A 22,778-nucleotide genomic window follows, 5' to 3' on the forward strand; every position below is an offset into this window, starting at 1 on the left:
GAGCGGGGGTTTTAGATGAAGCTGCCTTGGCGTCTGTAGACGGGTGTGAGGGTTTAGACCCCGCAGACCGACCGGAGGTCTGTGCTGTGGACTTGTGGAACATAGAGGAATTGCTGCTCGCTTTGCGATTGGTCTTTGCTTCTGTCCTGTCAGTCTGTGCTGTGGCTGCTGCATCTTTAGACGGTCGAGAGCGAGGGTTAGAGGAGGAGGAGGAGGTTTTGGATGTTCCTCCCGTCTTCTTTGGATGGGAAGATTTGGCTGAAAAGAAAACAAACATGTGACTAATCCAAATGATGGGATTATTAATCTGGACAAATGTCCAACAGTCAGAGTGAAAACGTCTCTTCACAGAGTCGGTTTATTTCAGTCCTGACTGTTCATCTGGACGAGGTCCGGTGGAACCTGTGGGACGTGGTTCTTCCTAGATTTCAGTCCAGTCGAAAGTGTTGGAAACGGGAGGCGTTCGACCACCAGGAGGCTCCACTGTATTGATACGGTATCGTGAAACGGAATACTGCGATATTTTCAGTGTATCAATATTTCCTAACAACCCTAACTGTTAACAAAAGCTCTTGAGTTTCACTCACCATCATGTAGAACATGTGTCAAACTCAGGCCTGGGGGCCAAATCTGGGCCGCAGTTTCAAAATATTTGGCCCGTAAGATCATATCAAATGTGTACTGGATATACTGGCAGAAGTTGTAGTATTAGCAGTGTACTGTATGTACCGCACATACATTTTGTTTGTTTTTTTTAAAAAGGAACTGGAAAGGCTACAGATAAACAGACATAAGAGTGTTTTATTTTATTTTATTTATTAAATTTAAATTTAATTTCTCGTGTGTTTTTATTATTAATCTTTAGTTGTTCCAGATTCAATGTTTGTGCAGAACCAAGGTTTGTTTCCTAATGAAAAAATTCTACATTACAGATCTGGAGAGAAGAGAAAACATGAACAACTCCTGTAAAATTTTCAGTGAATATTAAGTTTGGCCCGAGACTTCGTGCCAGTTTTTAGTTTTGTGAATTTGACACCCCTGATGTATGATATCAAGTCCAACAACAGCACACACACACAGACACACACACAAAGACACAGTGGAAGGTTGGATCATTAACAGAACAGAGTGAATAAATCCTCCGTTTGGCTCCGTGACAAAACAGACACAGACTCGACCAAGAAAAAACAAAAAAAAAAAAAAGACCAAAACTGAAGTCAAAGAAAACACTTTTAAAACATAATGAACTGCACACACACAGACAGCTTTTTAACAAGGCCGTTTCCCTCTTCAAACTGATAAAGGAGAACACTTTCCATGCAGGGCTGGGTGGAGGTGAGGGGGGGCAGACGTGGAGGGGGGGGTGTAAGCACACAGGCTGCAGTGTCAACAGGCAGCGCTAACTTACCAGTCACACGACTAGTGTTGTTAGCGCCCCGCGGGTTAGCTTTGGGCTGAGTGGAGGCTGAGCCTGTCTTGCATGTGCTTTTGGTTGTCTTTTTAGTCCCAGAGGCACCGTCTCTGTGCCTGTTTGTGGCTCCGGCGCCACCTGAAGGTTTGGACGATGCAGGCACGGTGGCACTTTGGGCTTTTTTAGCTTGAGCTTCTGGAGGTCGGACCTGGTTTGTTCGGGCGGGGCTTTTAGTATCGCTCTTGTCTGAGCGGAGCAGAGGAAGCAGAGTGAGAGCAGATGAGGGTGAGGTTTAATGTGGAGCACAGAGGTCAAAGACGCACCAATCGACAGGCGGGCGGGCAAAGCGAAACGGAAGAGATGGTTAATGATGAAGAGTGCATTAAAAGAGCTAATGACGAGCAGCAGCTGTGAGAGCTGCGGTCCTGTGCAGCCGTCTGCACAGATCCACAGATAGAACTCAGCCATTAAACCTCCAGTGTCTATGTTCAGCTGCTGCATTAGCAGAGTTAGTCTCTTGACTGTTCAAGCCTTGGGTTGTTTTTTTTTTTTTTTTTAAATGAACAAACAAATGGCTGAGTTCAATACTAACAGGGTTGAGATGAAACAAAAAAAAAACCCCAGCAACACTTAGGATAGCATCAGAGGGAAGAGCAGTGGCCCGAGGGAGGGGAGGTGTCGGCATTAGGAGACGGAGACGCTGCCCTGCTCAGGCTGAAAATACCCACTGCAGCCTCAGTAATGGGAACGTCTATCTAAACGCATTAGAGACCCCGCTGAGGATTCAGTGTCAGGCAGAAAGCAGCTGCTGATAGGAAGGCATTCCAGGACTGAGAGGAAAAAACGTTAAAGAATCAAAAATAGCAGCATTTTTAATGAAGTTTCACATTTGGAACTTCCAACTTTCCAGTTTCATTTGGGCAGAGGTCAAACAGGAGGTCACCAGACTCCACTTAGACGATCTGCGGTGTCAGCAGTTTTGTAACATTGCTACAAAATCGCGCTGCTGTGACTGCAGTGGCACTGAATGACTGGACAAGAGGCTACACCTGGTGGTGGGTGGGTGACCCCACCCCCCAGCCCCCACCTGCCCTAAGGACCCCAGAAACATGCAGTGTGGGTCCGTCTGGCTTGGCTTGAAGTTCGAATAAAAAACCTGCTTTGCAGTGTTTTTTGCAAACAAGAAACATGCAGTGTGGGGCCGTCTGGCTTGGCTTGAAGTTCGAATAAAAAACCTGCTTTGCAGTTTTTTTTGCAAACACAGTGAAAAGACACCTGGTTGATATTGGTATAAACCACAGACTGGTTTATAAACCACAGACTGGTTTGTGAACCACAGACTGGTTTTGATGGTTACCTGGTTTCTCTTCACTGATGACGGGACCAGATGCCTGGTTTTGCAGCTGTACTTCTGGAGACTCTATGTCAACTTTGACCTCCTCTGTTGTCACACTGGGTGTGGCGTGGCCGTTGAGGTTTTGATTGCTGATTGGTTCATCTGAAGTGAAGAAAACACACACACACATTTTAGTCACGTTTACTCCGTGGAGGCTTTAAGAGTTTAAATTTTAGGTCATCATGTGGGTCAGGTATATGGTCAACCTGTCTGTGTTCTGATGGTGTGGTTAAACATGTGGAGCGACATGAGTAAAAGCACATAGTGAGACAAACCTTGGTCGGCAATAAGAACTCCTTTCTTGATGAGCTCCTCTCTCGTTTGCCTGGTGGAGATCTTTCTCTCTAGAACTGAAGGACAGAAAAGCTAGGATTTAAAAGAAGACAATCTTTCAACTACTTCATGATGTTCCTCTTGTTGGTTCAAAACAATCACGACATTCTGAGAATAAGAGAGTGAAGATGACGGACGAGGAACTTGGATCAAGTCAACCTGAGTCCCAGGAACTTCACACCGACAGGTTTGGAGATCGGTCAACAACATCGACGGTTCTCTACTGATCATCCACAGTTGACCTGAGTTTGAGGTCGTGACCCAAACGTTCATGAAGCCCGTCGTCTGACTTGACCCACTTGAAAAAGCCCCCATAACTAATCGGTTCTGTCGTGGTGGAGCTGGTGATGTGGCAGAACCATCGTCATGTATTCCATAACATCACAGCCGCAGCAGAGTAGAGTAGAGAAGCTAACGGTTGCTGATGAATGATCAACAATAACGTGATGATTTTTATGACGACGACTTGATGATGTCAGACAACAAAAACGACCAATAAATAAGACTGGAGGCTAAGTGAGCTAGCAACAGATATCTTACCACAAGATGTCGCCAGTGTGGAGGAAGAGAAACCATGCTCTATTTTCAGCATCAGCAACGGACACACATTTGCATCGTACCTTTGGAAAGATCCTGGAACTTGTCGCTGGTTTTCTTCTTTCTCCACTTCCAGGGTTTGAACAGTTTCCCTAACGATGAGAGTTTTCCCTTCTGCTGTTGCCGCGGTGCAGATGCATTCTGGGTATTGGTGGCACTGTCTACGACCACGTCACAGCTGGCCAGTGATGATGATTTCTCCAAACCATCAACTGAAAGACACACATGACCTTTCTGGTTAAAACATGAGGACGGTAATAACCCCTGGTTTAGAAAACTGGTTCAACTGAAGGAACAGGGTCAACATTGTGTCAAACCCTCATCTCTGCCTTAGGCATCTCACAAAGAATTTTCTTGCACTGACTGTAATGTATTTGCAGTATGTATATGTGTGTGTGTGTGTTATGACTGGCCAGATGCCCGTCTATCCACGGCTCCTCCCCTTCCTGTGGAAGGCTCAGATGTGCTGTGAACGTTCTGCGGTAAAAATGTGTGCAGCGAGCTTCACTGAGGAGCCGTGCAGAGGAAAGAGAGGAGGTGTGTAATTCCTAACATTCAAATCAAAGGAAATTGTTGTTGTTTCAACAACATTAGACTAAAAAAAAAAAATTCAAGAGTCTGGAGATTCTGCCTGGAATTCACCTGCACGTGGTTTTAATCTTAATCAAGGCAGATGTATTTTTTAACTTAACTGGAGATTCTGCCTGGAATTCACCTGCACATGGTTTTAATCTTAGTCAAGGCAGATGTATTTTTTAACTTCTAAAAATCACCTTATTTAACCCTTCTGTATGACCCACATTTGATATATTGGTATCCAGCCTACAGAGAAACAGCCGGGGAGACAGAGTTTGGACAGCAGGTATGGTCCACATTATGGGCCATACCTGCTGTCCAAACTCTCATTATGGGGCCCATCAACATTATAGGCTGCACCATAAATCAGACAATAGGTAGCTGATAGATAAAAAAGCTAATTTGGTTCCGCACACTTCAAGAAATAGTGAGAAATATTAAAATGACAACATGTTCAAATGTTTTATTTTGTTGTCTACAAACATAGGCTGTCAAAAATAATCCATTAGACCTGATGAATTTGTATGTATGAATTAATGTAATGAGATTTTTAAAAAATTGATGTTAAAATTAGTTCAAAGGACAAACTGTTGAGTCCATACTGATGATGTGTGGTCAGGTGAGGAACTACAGAACCACACCAACACTGTTCCCATTGGAACAACATGATCTGTCTTTGGTCACGGTATTTGTTTTTCACTAAATTTGCTTTTCTAATTTTGTTTAATCATGTGTTCAACAATAGCTGTGGGTTTATAAAAGACCACGCCCGCTCATCTGTCCCTAAAGTCAATATTTGGTTTTTAAATGTCATTAAGTGTCATGTGTCTCATTAGAAAGACAAATTCCAATGTCAGAACCACAGAAACCAGCTTTCAGACTTTAGACTTTCTTCTTCTTTGTTTGGAATAAAAACCGATCAATATATCAGCTCATTCACTTTCTTCTTTAGACACAAGCACTTTGGAACTGTTTTATCACTGTGAGGACACAGGCTGTGGGCTGCCCATTCACTGTGGTGTGGTACATGCTAACAGCACTAGGTGACCTGTAGTTTTAGAGAGAGATTTAACACGTTAATTAGTGTAAAGTTCTTACAGGGAAAATAACACGTTAAAAAAAAAAACCCAACACATTTAATCACTATTTTTTCAGTGTGCTTAGTCAGAAAAAAACCCACAAAAAAGACACAAAGTAATTTCTCTCTGATAAATCAGATTGGTCTGACACCACATGTCGAAATGATCAGAGTGCTCTTTCTTCTTTTTTGTTACTAATTGATTCACGGTTTTATTTTTGGTTCTTATCATCTGACTGGCCCCTCCCTCTGACCCAAATGGGCTCCTCAGGTTTCTAAAGTTAGAAGTGGCTCAAAATCGGTGTTTGAAAAGGCGGCCCTTCACTAACTGTTGAGTCACAATCGCTCACCACCTGTGTTCAACACAACAGGCTGTCGAGGAGTCAGTGCTCCAGTTACCAGAGTGAACAATTAAGAGTTAAAAAACAAGAGTAGACGCATGGAAACGGGCCGTACAGGCAGCTCTCCCCTGACGCCTATTTAGTCCTAACACACACACACACACACTTGCACAAAATCACACACACACACAAACATGCACTTCCTCTTCCTGTGTCGATATCAAATCAAAACAATAGGAACATTTGAGCAACTAATGATGGGAAAGTGTCTCACAGCTGCTGTCCTCAGCGTTAGCTCAAGTGTTGACCCTGCGCTGGGGGTCCAATCAGGGACAAGAGCCTGGTGGACCACAGCAGAAGTGTAAGAGAGAGAGGAAGAGAAAGAGCGGAGACAGAGGAAGTGGATATTCAGAGGGGATTTTTTTTATCTTTAATAATAATAATAATAATAATAATAATTGAGTCCCTCATTCGTCCCACAATGGAGAACTTTACAGTGTGAGTCTTAGCAACCAACATATTCTTAGACTGCCACAGGAGGCGCCATTAAGTGTATAGTTGCAACTCACAGGTGCCATTAGGGACTTGTAGTTCCTCTGGGAATCAAACCCAAGACTTTCTGCTCTCTGATTGCAAAGGCAGGCATGCTAACCGCTACAATATGGAACCACTGGATTACTATGAGTTACCATGTATGCAAACGCTTTTTAGCTTAGCTTTGTTTTAGCTAATGTTTAGATAGTTTAGATAACTTTAATATTTTTTCTGCCTTATTTATATTTTACCTTTTGGCTAATTTTATTATTTTCATTTGAGCAAACATATGTATTTTTTGAATTTTATTCTTCCCTACTTACATTAAAAGTATTAAACTGAAAAGGCTCATTTGTCTGCCACCTAACTGTAAGCTTCAGTACGACTCAGCTCTACTGAAACAGCTTTAAGAACGACACCGTAAAGATCACGGAAGTCAACGTTCCGTTAACTCAACGTAGGCTGAACGTTTCAGTTTCACAATAACACTGTAATTCAGAAAAGCCACAGGTTTTTGACACCACTCTTTAATTACAACAGCGTGACCTCGCAGATTCATTTGGATTTTTATTGCACAAAGCAACTGCTGAATCTACGTTTCTGCAACAGATGTCACACTTGAGCAATTCCTTTCTGTCAACAAATAACCCCACAACGTCAAACAGGAAGGATGAATCAGAATTTCAACGGCAGCAACTGTGGAAGTGGACAGAATAACGACAAACTCAGCCTCAGACGCCAAACAGAGAACAATCACAACGGCCGACGCCGCTGGGGTTTTTCACGTTTGACACACAACTGAGGCTGGATGTACTGGCACAAACCAGTCCCATTATTTTATTTTTCTCAGAGGTCACAGCAGGAACATGTGTTCACTGAGGGAGGGGGGGGGAAGGGAGAGGCTTCCTTCCTTCACTGGAAGTCATTGGAGAGGGAAGAAGCAGGCATCGTGGATGGAGGTAGAGTCAGGGAGGGGTAAGACAGAGGGACAGAGAGACGGAAAGTACAGAATCTACAGTAAGTAAATATATGACAGAGAAGAAGAAAAAAACGAGGAGAAACGAGAAGCCTGACAACAGCACGGGGGGGAGGGGGAGGGGTCAAACGAGAAGCCTGACAACAGCACGGGGGCGGGGTGTCACTGAGTTGTCGCTCTAGACTTTACCACTTCTGTAAAGTCTGTGAGTGAAGCATAAAGATGAACAACACACTAAAAACAAACAGCAAGCCACAATTTCTCATTCGAATCCAATCACACAGTCTATTGCCCTACGCTGATCCTGAAGAGCCAGTGTTTACAGCAGATCATCATGTCCCATTAGGTAATACAAACCTGCCCTGTGTTGCGTATATGACCGTAATAGCTTCAAGGTCCAAATGTGTGTTGACTTAGGAATGCAACAAAACCCAGAGTTGTAAAGTTTCCCATCCAAATGTGAATGGACTGTGAGTGATTTTTATAGCTGTGGCTCCAACACAGGCCGACGGGCGGAGGCCTGACGCTGCTTTTTTACTCAAGACGGGCAACTCAGTTCAGTTCCCACATGACAACAGCTGTGAATGGCTATGACATCACATCAGAACAAAGGTCAAGAAATAAGTTGACGTTCTGATGAGAACGCGTTGGCAGACTAAGAAAAGCCAAGACTCGGAAAGATTTTTTTTACCTGATACAGAACAAGAGCATATCGTTTATATTGATAAAATTAACTACAATTTTATCAGTAAAATGACCAGTTTTAGTCAGCATGGTTCCATATTAATATGCAATTAAACTGTGTGAAGTGAGTAAGTGAAGCAATTTCAGGGAAGGCCGTTTCACAGAACGTGTGAGTGACATGGGTAAAGTTGGTTGGATTAACTGTGTCACAACAGCAGCTCATCTCCATGACAGCCAACAGTTTGTATCAGCCTTTGGACCATGAGTGTGTTCTGCCAACTTCAAATTTACAGACACCGCCTTTTCAAAGCTCTGCAGCGAGGTTCGTGACCAGACTGGATGAAGTGATGTTGTTTTAACAGCGGAGTTCTGAGGTGGCTGCTCATCCGTTGTGCACATTGGAACCAATTCCTTCACTGTAAAAAAAGTGTTCCGTGCTGCTTAAATATATCAGCAAATAAAAGTTCCGGAACAGGATTAGCCTTCAGCAGATGCCAAAGGTACACAGAGTGAATGGGATCGCCAAATACGGCCAAGTTTTAAAGAGATGAATTGCACGATTGGTCCTTGAATAAAAACGTTAACATCATGTCTACAGAGACCAAAGTCTTTCTAGATGATCCATGATCTCTAAGCTTAGCTCTGCTGCTGTAAAGACACCCCCCTCCTCTGTCCTCATCCATGGTTGAGTCACTAGTCTAACAAAACTCTTGTATACACACATACACACACACATTCTTACAACTCAGTCAAAGCTATTTCCACAAGAGTAGATTACATAGTTAGCTCTGGAGACGACCGACTGCCTGGTGCATTCAAGACGTGTGTTTCTCAACAGTCATACGTTGATGATGGGCTGCGAAACACATCCTAAGCTGTGTTGCGTGGGCTGTGTTTTATTTCAACTATGTGCTAAAATCTTCACCTACACCTACATTCTTAGTTCAAATGAGGTGAACACACTCTCCGTTTTTATTTGGAGAGTCATTACTCTTTTTTTTAACTCATCTTAAAAAATATCTTTGCTTGGCTTCCTCCTAAACAACTTTATGTTTGCATATGTTGAAATACTGATATCTATTGGTCCTTTTTCCAACAATTTTCCAAAGTTTGAGAACAGATTGAAAACAGAACAGTTCTGACCCACTGCCATATAAATTGTAATAATTGGTTGGATTACTTTTGTATGAAGATGATTTATTGATTGATTTTATTAGGAAACGTGTTTACTCTTCCCACGGTCATTCAAATATCTATGTTAAAAAACTGCACATCAGAGGTTGTACCTCAGAGTTTGAGTCGCTTTAGAAACACACAAACACAATCGACAGAAAGACACACATACACACACATCAACACACACACACACTTGGAAGACAGTTGTCAGTTACAATGATGTCAGAGCGTCCGAGCTACTTGAACACATGTAGCAGGAAACCTGTGTCTGTGCAACCGTGTGAACGTGTCGATCGTTTACGTCGCCTAAATAACGAAATGTCTCAAAACAGCCAGACTTCCCGAATAGAAGATAGCGGAATGTCTGTGTAATTGTGTGTGAGAGAAAGAGGGAGGCTGCAGAAGTACACAGCACACTCACCACTCGCGGTGTGGGACACAGCAGACACAGCGGTCTGACCCATATTCACTTCTATCCAGGACACCGGGGCGCACCGGGCCCAGAACCCGCGATCACGGGCTTCTTTCGCCGAGTAAATCCGGCCTGAATACGCCGAGTTTGTTCATTTCAGAGGAGTTAGAACCCGTGATGGCCGAGTCTTTGGAAACTTGGTTCACTCTCTGTGACTGACTGTGGCTCAGAACTACGTAGGAACTTCCCCTCCCTACACTACCTTCCTTCCTCCCTCTCCCTCCCTCCTCCTCCTTCTACTTCTCCTCCTCCTCGTGAAGCAGCTGAAAAATGCTTGTCGTTCCTCCATGCACATTAGAGGAGAAGGAGGCGCTGCCGGGTTCAGTGGGGTGCTGTGTTTCGACACATTTAACCCCGAGTTTACATGTTGATACAAGTTTGAAGAATTCACCGAGCGGGAAACTGTATATGTATGTACCATAAGAGAAGAGTTGAAATTAAAGCGTCTTGGCTTTTGGTGGAAATCCCTCATTTTTAATGATTATTTTTTAAAACCTCAAACTCTTTGCCCGTAATGATTCATAAATGTATATGTCAGATATTTTATAGTCACCCGTTTGTTTACATTCAGCAACCAAGGGCCGCCATCTTGGATGTCACGAGCTTCTCGAGAGAACTGAAATTTAAACCTGCGACCAACTTCCTGTCAAGTGGACAAGCTAATATGTCAAATATTATGTTTTGAAAACCGCGGGCTCTGTAATAATGTGTCAATCTTGTTCGGTACCGAAGACAACACTGACAAACAAGTTTTCAGGTCAGTGGACAGGTGTAGAACTGTAGGAAAACTCAAACGTATACTTTGTATTTCTATTTTTAATTCTGTAGTGTTACCGTGGTCACTGTACACCGTTTTTACTCTAACAAGATGATGCTACTCATTTTTAAGAAGGTTGTCATTTGTGGAAGTACACCGTGAAGCTAGTTTGTGGATTTGTGAATAACGAAAAAAGTAAATAAAGAATTATTAATAGACCTATTTTAATTGGACAACCCGTAATATGGCGTACTAACACTAGGGTTATATCCCAATTTAGGGTATGTTATTCAAATGCTGCTTTGTTGGTCAAGTGTATTTATACTTACTATATGTACTTTAAATAACAGTTTTGACATCAATGTTTAGTATCTATAAGTATCATGAATAAAACTAAATAAAAGTTTTATTTTTTAAATTTATTTTTTTAATTTTATACATCATCATCATAGTCAGTATGCAGCCGGCCTTTTACCTCACAACAGTAACGGTCTGCCACTATAACTGATACTACAGTTAGTATTGATTGTCAACTATTCATCTGTTATTGACACATTATTAACACAAAAATCACTTTTAGTTTAGTAACGTCAGTGATGTTTATACTTAAATCAGGTAAAGGCTGCAGTAGCCGCGGATGAAAAAACTCTGGGCAGACCGGCGAGTTTAACCTTTGGAATCTGGTGTCCTACGGCTGACGTGATCTGGTCAACACTGTCCCCTATATAATGTGGAGGCTAAAGGGAGCATCAGGTAAGTCCTGTCTATCTCAACCCTTCACATTTATCTCAAAATCACATTGGGGCGGACCTGGTGACTGGTTATTTACACGATTTACACATTCAACAGCTGCTTAAAAAGACCAGGAGTAATACTGTGTGTAATCACACCAGAGAAAGATTGACTGTTGTTTCAAGTGTTTGGTCCACATTTCCATTAATTCAAATTCAAATACCTAAATTCAAACGAAGCTCTTTTGGCAACCATCGGATTGGCGCCCTCTGGTGGTTAAATCGTGCTTTAATTCTACTTTCTTGCCAACACAATAGGTTCAATGGTTGGAGCAGGAGGACACACACTCTAGAAAAGAAATATATAAAAAAAGATTATACACGATTCCACACCGACTCATAACATGACCAGACATGATCAGATTTAAAGCTGGTGTGAACAGATAATCTGTCTTAAAAAATAAAACTAGATTATTCTCTACAAAACAACTGTGAGGTGTTGTCATTGTAAGATGTTTACTGAAGTCAAAGGTAAATATTACATAGTATTTGTTTTACATAGTACGCGGTTTTAGGGTCTGTGGCTGCGGGTGGAGGGAGGTGTGTGAGAGAGAGACTGATATCCGTTATCATGTCACCAAAGTGTGGGTTGAAACCATGCAGAACCGTTTGACTGGGACTCACATCATGGGGCATTTCAACAAGAGACTGCCACCTAGTGGTAACTATAAAACTCCGTCAGAGTCGTACTCTTCCTGTTCTTCAAGGCTCCTCTGTTTCGACCCTGCCCTGATCAATACACGCTTGCTCTGCTCGTGCTACACGTCACGTGACTGAACGTTCACCATATCACATGACGCGCCCTCTCCTCTCAAACCACGGTTTTATCGTTTGGTAAAAATATCCCCAGGAGTATCAATACCAGCTTTTTACACAATGAAAATGTATTTATGTTGTTGGTTCATGGTTCCAACATTTGGTTTATTGTCTTTTTATTCACCTGTAATAGATGTTTTGTGTTTTATAATTTTGAGCTTTATAATTTATTTCTTGTATCTTTTTATTGTGTGAAAGTTTTAGGCAACTGCAAACCTGTAGTTTACCACATTTTTTTCCACAAGTTTTTAGATAGTTTTAGTTTGAAGATTCTTTCTCTGCAACAATAACCTGTAGAAGGAACAGAATAGTTTTTAAAAATAAAAATAAAAAATCTAGGTTGTGGACTGTCAGCAGGGCCTTTGGTCTATCTGCCTGGGGACAGGGCCTCTTTTGGCTATGGGGGCAGCTCCACACCTGATAGCTTTCAAGGACGGGGGTAAATACTTTTGATGGACACCCAGCTAAAACTCTAGTGGATTATTCACAGATAGGAGTGTATTAAACACCACTGACTCTCTGTAAGACCATGTTTGAGCAGCAGTGGTTAGAGCTCTCGCCTTACAGGGGAAAAAAAGACCACCAATACATTAGTTTGATGCCTGGCTTTTAGAGGGTCTCTCCAGCTACTTATGTGTGAATGTAATACATGAATTAAGTGGTATATTAAGACTCTGTTGTGTGACAACTACAATGTGTGCTGCCCTCTACAGGTCAACAATCCAAATTGAATAAATAAAGAGGCAAAGAGAAAGCTCTGAAAAGTAGCACTTAAACAATTATTACCTCTTTGTTCTGCTGAGGCTACTGCTTAATATTTGATGAGTCCAGTCCTTTCCTTTGGACCTTTCTCCCCCTCCTTCTCTTCTTCTCCTGTCTTTAATTTTGCTTTTCCGGTCGATGAAAAGTCAGTAGGTCTTAGTTATTTAGTGTCAGGATACACAGGAAACACCAGTGGAAAAGAGTCACCTTCGCACACAAATCCCTGGACTCAGCGGAATTTACTGTGTTTTTCACGAACTCATTAATTAATTTATTATTTATCTTCCTCTTCTACTACTTTGACATGTGTTCTTTCTCCGAGACATGAGAAATTAAGCGGGCTTTCTACATTTTCATCATTAAAAAATGAATATATGATTTAAGATCTGATGCCAACACAGCAGTAAAGTAACTTTTTTTGTTTGTAAATGAACTCCTGATGAAAAGTTAAGATAAGTTTAATTAATCGTTCTCTACTCAGGACTTTCACGTTAAGAGCAAACAGGAGATCAGGAAGGTTAGAGTTAACTATGGACTGTTGTTGATGATGTCATGGATATTTATTGTTACCTGTAGATTTCTACACTTTTATGGCAAAGCAGTTCAGTCCCAGATCTACACCTGCCTGTCATGATGCTGTTATTTCAGGGTTTTTTGAATTTCACCATGGGACATATAAAGATGTTGTCGACTTGTAGTATTGTCCTCTGGGATGCAGGGAAATAAACCTGCTCCATAAAACTTTTAATTTTATTGCCCTAATAATAACCATCGTCATGTCACCTAATAATTGGTTGTTGGACTTGGCCCAGTTTCAGGCAGTGAAAGGATGCTAGTGCACAAATATATTAATATATCATATTATTCCTCCAGTCCTAGAGGAGGTGGGGTCTCATTGTTGAGGCCGGTGGCTGTATTGGACTTGATGACATCATCTGGGCTTCTTTTCCTCCTCTGACCCGGCAGCGGTTCCTGTCACTTTCTTTTCATCTGCCCATTTCCAGGCCAACTCACCTGAAACCTGATCTCCTGTTTGTTGTATTCTGTTTGTGCACAACCCATAAGCCACCATTTGCTAAAATGTTGTCTGTATAAATCAATAGCTGACATCCTGCCAGTCGGACGGCCTGAGAGCCTCAGAGAGAGAGAGGAAGGAGGGGGTGGTTATGAGCTTTAGAGATAGGAGAAATGAAGGAACGAAGGAGGGAGGAAAATCCTGGAGCTGAGAGAATCCAAGGGGAAAAGATTGACAGTCTGGGCCTTCTAAATAATAACCACAGACAGGAAAATGTAGAAGCAGCAGTGGAGGAGATGAGGCCACACGGGGACAGCGAATGTTTACAGTGAACAGACTCCAGCAGGCATTTATTTAAATCCTACATATATAAAACCAGACTGTGAAATAACGGTCGTCGTGATGTGTTGTTGGTGTTACTACAAGAAAAGCTGGCGACAGATACTGAGCAGCGTGAAGTTTGTTTGAAACCAGACTTCCACTGTTTGACAGTGCTTGCTTTGGTCCTTGTCCAAAGGACATTAAGTTGAACCAGTGTTTAGATAGTGACAATCGTACAAGTGCAAACACAGGAGCAGGTTTACCAGCAAGGTTAAAAAAAAAAAAAATCAATTCTTCACTGTGGATGTTTTTTTAGTTCTTTTTTTATGCCTATTTGTTCTGGATTATTTCTAAATGAACTTTTAGTGACATTTGATTAGTTTTTGCAAATCTAAAAAGATCTTTGGTCGAATCCTCCATTGATCTTCATCATCTACTGTTTCATCCTCTTTAAAGATGAAGGGCAGGGCCCAATGTGAGTAGTTATTGTGTAAAGGTGGTATTAAATCCTGGGAAACTGTCAACCACAATCACAGGGTACATATAGTTTTGAGTTATTTTTATTGATTACAACTATTTTTATTTTATTTTTAAATCTCATGTTTAACCATTTAGATAATCACTAGATAATTATTTGCACACTTGGCCTTAAACACGATTCGTTGTGGTTTTTGGATTGCTACGTATCATGCTAAATAAGGTTAGCATGGCGTTGCTGACATTAGTCAAGTTAGATTCTCTTATTTCTGGGAACGTGTCAAACATCCCTGTTTGAAGTGTGTCCCTGGAAAATGTCTGCTAACTCCTCCGACATCAACGCTCCAAATTCTGCGGCCCACGGTCTGCAGTCTACAGCTGTTTTCAACACATACAGCAACACATCGACAGTCAACACGGATCAGAGCCGTTACACAGTAGAGCTCCACGACCAGCTCTTCGTCTACTTCTAGATGCGCTCAGTGAAACTCACATGCATGCAAAATGCTTTTTTAGACATAGTCACAACAGCGTTGACATTTGTTGGCTCATATCTCTGTTATTTACTGCTCTATGCATCAGCTGTGAGGAAAACCCCCCAAAACAATCTGAATATCTCTGGCCCAAATTTGCAGTTGTCTTTACAAATACATGGCAGCCAGTGAGAGGTTCCCGCCCGTAACGTGTCATGACAACCTCTGCAAACAGTAATTAAACTATATTAGATAACATGGGCCCGATATAGAAGCGGCCGCCTCCTCCAGCTGAGCGTGGCACCAAACGTTGTCATTTTGTTTAATCAACGCAGGATGGCTAAAAGAGAAACCATCTGTAGGAAATGATCTCACTGAATGTTTTATCTGCAGGGAAACGGACAATGAATATTCATTAAAGGCCACGTAAAGATACAATAAATAATCCTAGGCCTCTTCACTAAGCAGCAGGTTCATTTCTGTGGTAGTCAAAACAAAATGGGAGAAGAAAGTTGTAGAGTTCAGGAAGAGGAAAAAGTCACTGGCTCCAAATGAGAAGCGCTCAAATCTCAGTGGTCATCTCTGGCACCATTTTAACTGCAGTAACTAGTAGTAGTACTTTGAAAAGTGTCTGTATTTTTCTGCCACAGAATCCAGAAATCCAATAGAACCAAACTGCTCCAGATTAATAGTCATTAAGGGGTGGATTTTGAAAAGCACACTTTGCTATTTGGTTTGAGGAAGTTCAAGGAACGCAAGAAAATATTTACAATGGTAAAAAAAAAATCAATGATTTACATAATCTCAATTTTTGATAAAGACAATATTTATCATTATTGTTGTGAATCACAATTAGGTTATAACAGTGCTACTTGTACCGTAACAGCTAAGAATACTATGCTGTAACAGGATATCAACTGGACATAGTACAGTAGGTCTGATACACAAGAATACTCTTAGATCACAGTGCCGTTTGAAGATACTAATAACTGTACTACGAGGCTCAGCACCGTCTCAGTGTGGTCCATAAACCCAGGGACCCTTTAATCAAAGTGTCACCCTCCCCACCGCCCCCGGTGGCACCAGGGGGACTGGTTAAGTGGACGCACCTACGGCCGAGCGTAATATTATAAAGTGTTCTCCTCGCAGCATTAGCATCTTATTAATATTGCACACAGTATATACAGTGTAGTTGTCTGGCTTGTCTTTTTTGTAAAGTCTGTGACTGTGCTCTGTTGTCGTCACCGTCATCGCCGCTGTAGTTATTTTAGATGATGAAACCAGTCAGGAAAAACCTGAACTGTTTGTGATGATGATTAACAATGACAGCCGCCGCCACCGGCCGCCGACTGAGCCACGGACAAACTCTTTCTCCACCCGGCTTTAAGGTTTTACAAACTTACGACGACAGATAGACAACGAAAGAGTTGATCGGAGGCCGGGTGTGAAGGCAGACTGACACAGTCACTGACAGGTGACACATGAAGGCAGTGTGAGGGAAAATCTGTGTGTGTGTTAGTCCTGGTATATAACACACACACAGACACAGACAGAGCCGTATGATAAGGAAGGATGAAACTCACCATCATGTTCCATGGTTTGACCCAGGTCTTATTATGATCAGCTGCAGTGTGTGAGCTGATCCCTGCCTCTTCCTGACACACCACCTCTCCCTACTCCTCTGCCTCCCTCCCTCCCTTCCTCCTTTCTCACAGTCTTCCTCCTTTTCTTACTCCTCCCTCCAGCTCTCTACTTCCCTCCTCCGTCACTCTCCTGCCCCTGTCTGCTCCTCCCTCCTCCCTTCGTCCTTCCCTGTTCACCTCCTGCTGCTCACGCCAGTAGAGAGAACATTAGAAGTTAATGTTGGTTTCTGACTCCCCTCCTCGTCTCTCTCTGTCTCTCACTCTGTCTTCCTAGTTTTTCAGTTTCCTCCTCATCAGGATATTCTCCTCTGGCTTCTCTTCCTAATGTGGTGATGTTTCATGGTGACGTAATAATACGTAGAGAAGTGGACGAGAGACGAGGAAACGATGCAGACAGGAAATGAAGGTGTTACAGAGAAAGTGGAGGAGGAGGAAGAGGAAGAGGAGGAGGACTTAATAGAGATGTTTTTGAGTGATTTTCAGTTTGACCTCATGTTGTTCTGCCGCACAGTTTGACTGTGACTGAACCTAATGATGTAGTTGGAGAAGTTAAAGTACATTTATCATCTCATGGCCATAGATTTTTTTATATGTTTTTAAAAACACTTAGACATAAAACACCTCAGGGTGGCGCCGCCACAGTGACTGCACCATGACAAGAAAGGAGGGGTGGTCATAAACACAACATGAGTGATTATCAAAAAGCTGAATAAATCAATAGACATAAACTCCCTGATGCACACACACACACAGAGGTAGGAATGGAGAGGATTTAAATATACAGATAAAGAATAGAGGAGGAGCTGAGAGGCACTTAGGAGAACAACTGCACTGCAAATATCAGCCATCAGTGAGGTTTGATGTAGAACACTGGAGAGAGAGAGGCAGATCAATCAGGTTACTCCGGAGAGAGGGGGGAGAGTCACGGAGAGGGGGAGAACAGCAGATAATAAGAAAGGAAGAGATAATGAGTGGCAGAAAGAGAGGAATGATAACGGAGAAAAAGGGGGAGGAATGAAGAGTGTGAATGAAATAAAGAGGGGAGAAAGAATAACGGGGGGAGAAATAAGTGGGAGAGAAAATAATAGAGAGCAAAGGGGGAGACATAATAAGTAGAGAGAGAGGTAGACTGGGCATCAAACCGTCAACTAACTGCACACTCTGACCTCTCAGCGAATAAGCTAACGGCAAAGTTAAAGGCTTACGGAGTAGGTGAACAAAGTTACCGAGCACAGAGAAGAAGAAGAAGAGAGTTCAGACTTTGACATGTGACACGCTGCGTTAACCCGCAGGAAGAAGAAAAGTACCTGGCTCATCATTTCACCTTCACACCGTCTTATCGGATTATAGCTGAAACAGATGCTGACTAAACTACACCTGTATGTGGGAACTGTTGAGGAACAAAGAAGTATTTTCCATTTCATCAGCACAATCAACACAACAACAATATAGTATGTCACACAAGTTTCCTTTGAACAGCACTTCTGTCTTCACACTGTGGCGGTGAAAATACGTCTTGAGAAAATATCAATTTAAAACTTAAAAAATTTAATCCAGTGATATTTACCACTGCTGGGGCATTAAGGTTTGATCTGGTTTGTTCTAGAACAGTGGTTCTCAAACTTTTTATACTCTGTACCACCTGAGAAAACGTTGAGCTCTCTGAGTACCACCATGATGACCAACATTAGAATATAGCAGCGTAGGCCTTCACTATTGGCTTCCACCACACAGGAGATACATTAAATATTTATAAATGGTTATAAAAGTGTTTATGTTTAGATGTTGTATTAATTGTGCGTGGTATGTTTCAGATTTATTCAACTGAAAAATGCAAATGTGAAAAACATGAATTTTCCCCGCGTTCCACTAGAGAGCGCTCGTGTACCAGCGGTGGTACGCGTACCACATTTTGAGAACCACTCTTCTAGAACAACAGTGGAGGTGACAGACGTGTCTGTTGTTCCACAGGAAAATGATAAACTTCAGCAGCTGTGAGGGGACATTTCATGGCCAGATTGCCTGACCTTGACCCTGACCCTGACCCTGACCTGTGTGACCCATGTTTTCTCTGTTTATGTTTTCAATGGAATTAAACAAATTAATACTAATACTAATTAATACTCCAGTTCCAAAGGCATTTTTAATCAAATATAAAATTGTGTCCAGAGTCATAAGTGTGCGGCAGCAGCTGAAGGTAACTGAGGATCAGCTCCAGCTCCAACACAGATGAACAGAACACAGAACGTTTTATTTCCAAAGGAGAAACAATCCCTGGCATGTGAGCAGCTGTTGAANATACAGCACATTTGACAAGTAGTTGTTGTGAACTTGAAGCGTGTGTAATTAATGTTATTTGGAGGACAGTGACTATAGAAGAGTCGTGCACTGACACCGTTCTCCTCCACAGCCTCCATAATCACCACCTCCTGGTTAAGATTTTCTCCAAATCTCCTCTCTCTCTGCTCTTTCTCTCACTTTGACTTGATTTGCTTCTAGGATTTTTTCTTTGTTTACTTATTGATTTAAAAAAAAATATAGATTTAAATATGTTATTTAAAAAAATTCTTAGTTTTTCTCATTTTACCCTCACATCAGCCACAAGTTTCTTTACTTTCTTATTTTGTAATTATTAATTATTATAATTTGTCATAATTAATTCATTTGATTTTATAACCTACACGAAAACCCAAAAGAAATTTATATTTTTATACTCACATATTGATGTACATTTTCGTGCACATTTACACAAAATCAAATGTATCTCAGCTACTGCATCAGTGTGGTCCACATGTCTGTACATAGGCTACATCAGTGTGGTCCACATGTCTGTACATAGGCTACATCAGTGTGGTCCACATGTCTGTACATAGGCTACATCAGTGTGGTCCACATGTCTGTACATAGGCTACATCAATGTGCAAACGCCATCATCAGAATCAATGTTTTTGATTTTCTTGTATTTTATATTTTCAATCGAAAAGCTCTGTGTTGGTCTGTGGGATTTTCACACTGACCTGGAGTTCATAAAAACATTACACAGTTAACAGTTATAATGGTTTTAGGTTCTCTTTTAGTTCAAGGCAAATGACAATAATAATCTACAGTTTTATTTGACTTAATTTGACACCTTAAACTTTAAGGTGACGTTGAATCTGACGTTGAAACAAAGACTGTGTCACAGGTAGGTGGCTCCCTCTATTGTTTGTTTCACTAACTGCTCTGTTTCCAGAACTGTGACTTTTATATATATATTGACTGAATGAATGAATGAATGAATGAATGTGATTAAAAGTAGCTTCTTTTTGTTCTTTCACCAATACACTGTTGAGCTTTGCTTTTATAATTATGCAAAATTGGAAGATAGAACGTATAGATGACACAGCTCTGTGGGTGATGTGGGGAGAGAGAGAGAGTAAAAAAACCACAGTTAGGACACTAAGCCAAAAAACAAAACAAAAAAAAAATACTAATACTATCTATAAAACTAAAGATAAATTAAATAGAAATATTAAATAAACCAGGAGACATCAGTAAATTAATTTGTTTCAATAAACAAATGAACTTGATGAGGTGTTAACTCCTCATCTGTTGTTTCTTTTTTTTTTTAAATGTATTTTCAATATAATTAGGTCGGGTTACTCATCCAGATTTCTTTAAAATCTCCACGGACCGGAGACATAAACAAGTCTGGACATCTAATTTCCTAACTGGTCCAAATCATGATTATTTCCTGCCATTAAACGTAACCAGATAAGCACATCATTTCCTCTTTTCATCTTTGGACCAGAAAAGCAACAACTTCATGTCGCGTAATCATTTAATTAGGACATAGAAAACAAGAAGCATTGTTTTAAAAAAAAAAAAAAAAAAACACCCAACTGTCTATTGATAAATGTCACGCCTGCTGTGCTAAATCAGGAGGTGGTGTAGGCGTGCAGTTTCAGAAGAGCACACGAAAATGCTAAAGGTGGCTGATGGGAAGTGGTTCAAACTACTGACGCACATCACACAAGAATGTCAGTTGGCATTCAGCAGCACAAGGCCCCAGGCACCAAACTACAGTGTGACCTGCAACTGATGGTTCTGAGAAACAAAAAAAAAGAGCGGCAGCAGCCAAAGTCCTGCTGCGGTGAACCTCACCAGGCAGATAAACAAGTCTGACTGAGGTAAACAACAATAAGAGGCCGTCATTCATTCAGTGGAACAAGGAAAAGAAGAATTTATTTCAATGGAGTGTGGTCTTTTACACACTAAAGTTCACACTCACTTTCACACCAATGACCAGGTAAGAGGTTTTAGGACCATAGGAGTAAACCAGAGTAACCAGTGTTCACTTTAATTCATTTACCCACTTGTAAAAATTCTTCAGTTTTGTCTGAGTTGTCACATTGATCAATCAATTTAAATTTATAGGTTTTTAAATAGACACTAGTTGTTGTTTTATTTTTGTATAAACAGAGTCACAGAGACAGACTGAAGCTTGTTGCAGATCTACTTGTTGCAGATCTGGCCTCGAGCAACTGGTAGAACCCGCAGCACCAAAACTACATGATTGATGTATCAGAAATGCCTTGACGCCATGCTGAAACTCAGCAAACTCCAATTCAATGCATTCAAATTGAAAAACAAACCGTGTCCGTTTTTCAGGTTCAGGATCTGTGAAAATCCGTCCTACCTGAGCGGGCTCCCCGCAGCCGCTGCAGAACTTTGGAGCGAAATCCGGAGGTGTCACTGAGAGAGCGCAGTCTGGGCAGAGGCCACAGCGGGGTTAAGTGCCTCAACTCCGAGTAAGTGTCCGACTCTTCTCCCATGGTCACTTGTTACTCTGTTAGACCAATGTGAGAAGAACTTCACAGGAACCTCGTTTCTTTTGGAGCCATGATCAGTCACAGCAGTCACAGCCGACTGCACCGCCGCCTGTACTCCGCAGTGAGAGTGTTATTTCCTGTCTTTGTCGACGCCCATCTCCTCAGACAGACGTACAGGTTACCTGAGTGATAGCTCATTCATTCTTCCTTTTTTTTCTTTTCTTCAAATTATGGCCTGACGGTTGAGAGGAGGATTATGAACATGCCAAATGCCTGAGTAATTGCTGAACCTGTTTCTTTCACTTATATAAATCTGCCTTATAGCCTGTACGGAACCGTCTTGGTGTAATTATATACAGAAGAAAACCCCGTCTTGGTGTAATTATATACAGAAGAGAATCGGTGTAGAAAATAGAAAGTATTTTGTTATTCTTGTTTTAAATATTTCGCTTATTATCTATTAATTCTACCAAAAGTGAAAACTATGAATTAGTATTTGTTGTAGTTACAAAAGTGACCAGCAGAGGTCACTAAATGCTACCACAATTGTCATGTTTTTATACAGCAATACTGTATCACAAGATAGAAAATACCCAGGGTCGATTTATTGAGTTTAAACACCATTAATGATTAAACTACAGGGCTGTATATTTTGGATTTACATACAAAGAAAAACTAAAATCTAAAGGTTGATTCTGAATCACCAAAATATATAAACAATATAGAAGTTAATATCGATAACAGCAGCTAAATGAGAAGTAAACAATGACGCAGATATGAATGTCCGTCAGAAATAACATTTTAAATTTAAACTGTTTCTCAAATGAAGCACAACATCCATTATCACCCTGTAATTACACACAAAAAACAGAAACCATACAGACAACTGTGGCCCAGAGCCAATACGGCAGTTACGTTGACGTACCGCTACGGTTCGGTAGCGTCAACGTCAAATGCGTAGCTGCGTCAGGTCTATATACGGAAGTGGGCGTGGCTCAATGTAAACTGGGTTAAGGGAGAGAAAAAAATCCGAGCGTACTGCATCTGCGGAGATGGGCTGAGACAGTGAGGACGAATCTTTACGACACAACGGAGCCTACGAGCTAAAAGAGAAGACTGGTAAGGTTGTTTTTGTCTAAAGAATGAGAAATAAAAAGAAAAAACGCGCTTAGCTGTAAGGAAAAATGTGTCATTAGTCCGTACAGAGAAAGTTAGCTGTCAGATTTGACTCGACTGAGTTGTAGCGAGTTTGCTAGTGTTAGCATGGTTAACGTGGATCGTGCGTGAAAACGAGTCTCCGCAGCGACACACATATTCAGTCGTGAAAAAGTTGATAGT

At 41.4% G+C, this 22,778-nt stretch overlaps 2 protein-coding genes across 9 annotated transcripts in view; one reads left to right on the top strand and one right to left on the bottom strand.

The window, feature by feature from the left end:
* phactr2 (phosphatase and actin regulator 2) overlaps nt 1-21,661 on the bottom strand; it is a 27,095-nt gene extending 5,434 nt beyond the window's left edge. Inside the window, exons 1-5 of the mRNA XM_025060938.1 lie at nt 21,308-21,661; nt 3,761-3,949; nt 3,083-3,157; nt 2,769-2,909; nt 1,260-1,657 (exon numbers count right to left, since the gene is read on the bottom strand). Coding sequence (XP_024916706.1) covers nt 1,260-1,657; nt 2,769-2,909; nt 3,083-3,157; nt 3,761-3,949; nt 21,308-21,443 — 939 coding nt within the window. The 5' untranslated portion in view covers nt 21,444-21,661. The remainder of the gene's footprint in view (nt 1-1,259; nt 1,658-2,768; nt 2,910-3,082; nt 3,158-3,760; nt 3,950-21,307) is intronic.
* Nucleotides 21,281-22,778, top strand: part of LOC103387078 (pleckstrin homology domain-containing family A member 1-like) — a 20,021-nt gene continuing 18,523 nt past the window's right edge. Inside the window, exon 1 of one of the 8 annotated variants that reach the window (XR_003051249.1) lies at nt 21,281-21,419. The gene's annotated coding sequence lies outside the window, so the exon portion shown is untranslated. Of the gene's footprint in view, nt 21,420-21,933; nt 22,560-22,778 lie in introns of those variants that run through there. The other 7 variants (XM_017037383.2, XR_003051250.1, XM_008321583.3 and 4 more) reach the window with 7 other exon arrangements.

Source organism: Cynoglossus semilaevis, chromosome 12 (genome assembly GCF_000523025.1).
Source record: "Cynoglossus semilaevis isolate Cse_v1.0 chromosome 12, Cse_v1.0, whole genome shotgun sequence".
In the NCBI taxonomy this organism is placed as follows: domain Eukaryota; kingdom Metazoa; phylum Chordata; class Actinopteri; order Pleuronectiformes; family Cynoglossidae; genus Cynoglossus; species Cynoglossus semilaevis.